Source organism: Nestor notabilis, unplaced genomic scaffold, assembly GCF_000696875.1.
Source record: "Nestor notabilis isolate BGI_N333 unplaced genomic scaffold, ASM69687v1 Scaffold35601, whole genome shotgun sequence".
NCBI lineage: Eukaryota > Metazoa > Chordata > Aves > Psittaciformes > Psittacidae > Nestor > Nestor notabilis.
The window spans coordinates 1-3,860 of NW_009916673.1; the positions used below are offsets into that span (position 1 = coordinate 1).

General features: G+C 43.8%; 1 protein-coding gene across 1 annotated transcript; it reads right to left on the minus strand.

The window, feature by feature from the left end:
• Positions 1–1,527: 1,527 nt before the first annotated feature.
• MRPL40 (mitochondrial ribosomal protein L40) lies at positions 1,528–3,418 on the minus strand (the record flags this gene model as incomplete). The annotated part of the gene is made up of 3 exons (XM_010024679.1): positions 1,528–1,837; positions 2,152–2,307; positions 3,335–3,418. Coding segments are annotated over 3 exons (550 nt in total), but the record flags the coding sequence as incomplete, so codon positions are not given.
• Between the last annotated feature and the right edge of the window lie 442 nt (positions 3,419–3,860).

Consider the following 3,860-nt stretch of genomic DNA (forward strand, 5'->3'; position numbering starts at 1 on the left):
CGATCCCTGAGGGACACCACTTGTTACTGGAACATAATACTGGAACATCCACCACTATGGTAGTAATGGTTTTGTCTTGTATTTCAGGAAGCTTTGTGCAAGAGTGAAAGAGCTCGAGTCATGGAAAACCAGAAGTATGCTCCAGTGTGGACATTCAGGAAGAGCCCACCACCTGACTGGTATCTTCCACTTGACCAAGACAAACAAAATTAGCAAGACTGCTTTGCTGTGTTTGGTCAGTAATGCAATACACAATGCAGAACTGTGCTGGGCTGCTTCGGTTTCTTCCACGTCATGTTGAGATTATGTATTGCCCCAGCAATACTTCAGTGCTCATTCAAAAAGTGAGAGATCACTTCAATGCCCAGTACTATTTAAATGGAGAACTGAGGTGCTTAATTCGATCCTGGTCTCTTACTACTGCGTCATGCTTTAGGATTTCATCTGAGCAACTTGGCAGGCAAGTCCCACATTAGTGCATACATGATCTAGTTCCTCTTGCTAGGCCAGGACCTCTTCCCCTAGCAGCCAAGTGTTATGCACTTGGGGAACAAGGTACCCCCCAGCCGTGCCAGATGGGAAGACAAAAACAAGCAGGGACTCCTCCCTGCCAGTTTAGGACAAACACACCCAACTGGCATGTAAAAGGCACTTCCTGGATTTGTGACTGTTAAGGGCTGAGAACTCCTAACCTGGTGGGATGAAACTGAAACCCTGCCCCTTTGTGGAATTGCTCTTTAATGGGTGTGTGTCAATGGCAGTACTTAAAGTTACTACAAAAATAAAGGTTTAAATGAATGAAATCTGTTTTGGCTTACGGCAAACCCTTAGAAACTTAAAACAGTTATATACCAATATTAAAAAAAATCCCTCAATTTTGACTTTATCACCACATTTTCCCTCTTTGATGCAAAAGTATTTCACTGAAGTCTGAAAAGAAAGGCAGTAAACAGCTGTTAACTCCCTTCTAGTACAGACTCTGATACAGAATCATAGAATAGTTAGGGTTGGAAAGGACCTTAAGATCATCTAGTTCCAACCCCCCTGCCATGAGCAGGGACACCACACACTAAACTATGTCGCCCAAGGCTCTGTCCAGCCTTTCCTTGAACATCACCAGGGTTGGAGCATTCACAGCTTCCTTGGGCAACCTATTCCAGTGCCTCACCACCCTCACTGTGACACTCTTTACTCACAGCACGGGAATCTTCCAAGTTATGGTTTATGCAAAACAAAAAAATGCTGCATGGAGGGATGACAGAAGCCCAGAAAGATAAAATACTCTTTGAAATACTACTTTGTCTTGTTGCAGCATGGCACGGGTGCAAGGCAGTGCAGCTTTGTTGGGCATCTTACTACCTAGATTGCCGTTAAAAAAACCCAACCAAACAGATGCTTCATTAATACATATTTTTTTACAGTCTCAAACCTACAGTAATCTACAGAAGGAGTTATTCATCCTTATTCCATTCTTTCCTCCTTCAGTCAGCTGAATAGTTCATGCCAGATGAGCTACAAACTCCTCCATCACTGTGTATACACTTTGGTGATATCAATGCATTTTCCTTCAGGAGGATCGTACCCAGGGAGCGGTGGGGTGTAACAGGGTCCATCTCTCTCAAAGGGGAAAAGCCCCTCATCTCGTCTGATTGCTGCTTGATACAACTCCTCTGATTCAAGGCGCAGTTCCCTTAGTGCCTCTTGCTGAGCTTCTACCATGGTCTGAATTGCTTTCTTTTCTGCATTATCTTGTTTCTGCTTAAACAGACACCACTTTTTCAGAAGTAAAACTCTCCTTTCAGTCTCCTCAGGTGACAGATCGGGAAGACTTCGCACCCTGATAAAAAGTAAAATAACATTGTTATAAAAATAGCCTGCACCCCAAAGAGCAAATTAAAGCAAACAAAAAACCCCACCAAAACCAGGGAGTTTTTTCTTCATACAGTGTCTGTCTCTGAGGTTTTCCAGTCATTCTAACAGGACATTTGTGTTACTATTTTGTTCCACTGCTTTTAGCAGGAGCAAATACAATTTATTTTCCATGTTTGGTAGAAGCAGGCAAGGTTTTGTCCCAGGGCTGGCACTATGTTGCTGTTTTGCAGAGGGAGAAGTGTTTCTACCATGCATGCAACCGCACAGTGTAAGACTGACCTGTTGCTATCTGAGTACTTCACTGGTGGTATAAAATCCTCAATTGGAATCAATTCTGGGGCAGCCTTTTCCAACTTTTTAATCCTTTTTTTCATACGATCCTTCTGTGCTTGCTCTCTCTTCACATCCACTTTCTTCTTCTTCTTTGGTTGTGCTCTACAAGGGAAATAATGGTGTGAATGAAAGATACTTTGTTGTTTAACTGAACACCAGCAGCTTTCACTTCCACTTTGCTTTTCTAAGGAGTGTTCCTTCCTATTGCTTAATTTGGTCCCTGACAGAGGTTCCTGCCATGACCTGTATTCAAATAATGCAGTTTTCCAGGAGACAGTAGCATGTCTTATGAGATTTTCTGCAGGGAAGACCGTGGCTGCCTGAGAAAACCAACCTCAAAGTTTGTGCTGAGCATGAGAATGACCTGAGGAAATGCCACAGAAACTGACCTGGAATTGTTGTGCACTAGCTCAGGTGCAGCAGAGCAGATAACAGGTTTATCTCCAAGTATTCCTGTTCTCCCTCATCACAAAGGAGAGTGAGTGGTTTCACACATGCTTCTAAAATTTCCATGCTTGGTACCAAATTCAGGGTGCAGATGTTACCCTCCTGTTGTACTTCTTCATGCAGACCCAGTATTCCCAAGGTAAGACATGGCACACTCCCCAAACACAAAACTAAACCCTCACAGGGGGCCTGTGGTGAGTTATCATTCCTGACTTGCAGATTGAACAAACAGCTGCTGTGGTGGGAAACAGCCTCTCTGATGGTACCAAACAGCTACATGGATATTTTAAATCTAGTTGCATCAAAAATAAAACATGGATACCAAAATGTAGCAGACACATAAATGCAGGCTGTCCAGTGTAACGCTTCACAGCACAGTATTTTCAGGTCAAAGATTTCATTTGCATTGGTGCTGAAAGGGAATTCTGGAGCACAGCATAAATCCAAACATCTCCAACCACGTTCTGTGGCTGAGGAAGCAAATACAACTACACACATGCATCAAGCAATAGTTGCATAGGTTACCATTAAAGTCTCAAGAGGCCAACAGTCCTCAACATCTGTTACATACAGCAACTGAAAAGCAAACAGCTATACGTAAAAGTTCATTTGGACTTTGGGAAATCTGTGTTTCCCTAAGGATGGAAACACTTCCATGTAACTCCGTGTAAGCTGCACTCACCTCATGGGGAGAGACGCTCTGAACGCCAGCACCGAACTCTGCCACTGACTCCCTCGGGATGGAATTGCCTGGGGCAGCCAAGAACTGAGGAAGGCAAACAGACATGAGAAGAAGCTGACTGTGATGACACTGATTCTGCACAAGACCTATTTATTAATTATAATAACGTTAATAATAAAATTAGTTATATGCAGGTTATATATAGTTTTATATAGAGAGAGTTATATACATAAACCACAACACTGAGTTTTGAATCATCTTGGCTATTTAACTGATGACAGTATACAGTGCATGCCTGGAGATGATAACCTCACACTCTTCAGTGGGTAAACGACACCCAAAACGCGGGCTGCCCGGTGGAGTGAACCCACAGGGCGCCGAGGGCTGAAGCGGATACGGGTTTTAAGTCCATGAGTAGATCAGAGTAATTCTGTTCTTCAGCTCTGGTCACGGCCTGAGGTGCCGATCCTGGGGGTAGAGCCTCCGCCGTTCCGATCGGGAGGACCGATGCCGGTTCTCACACCCC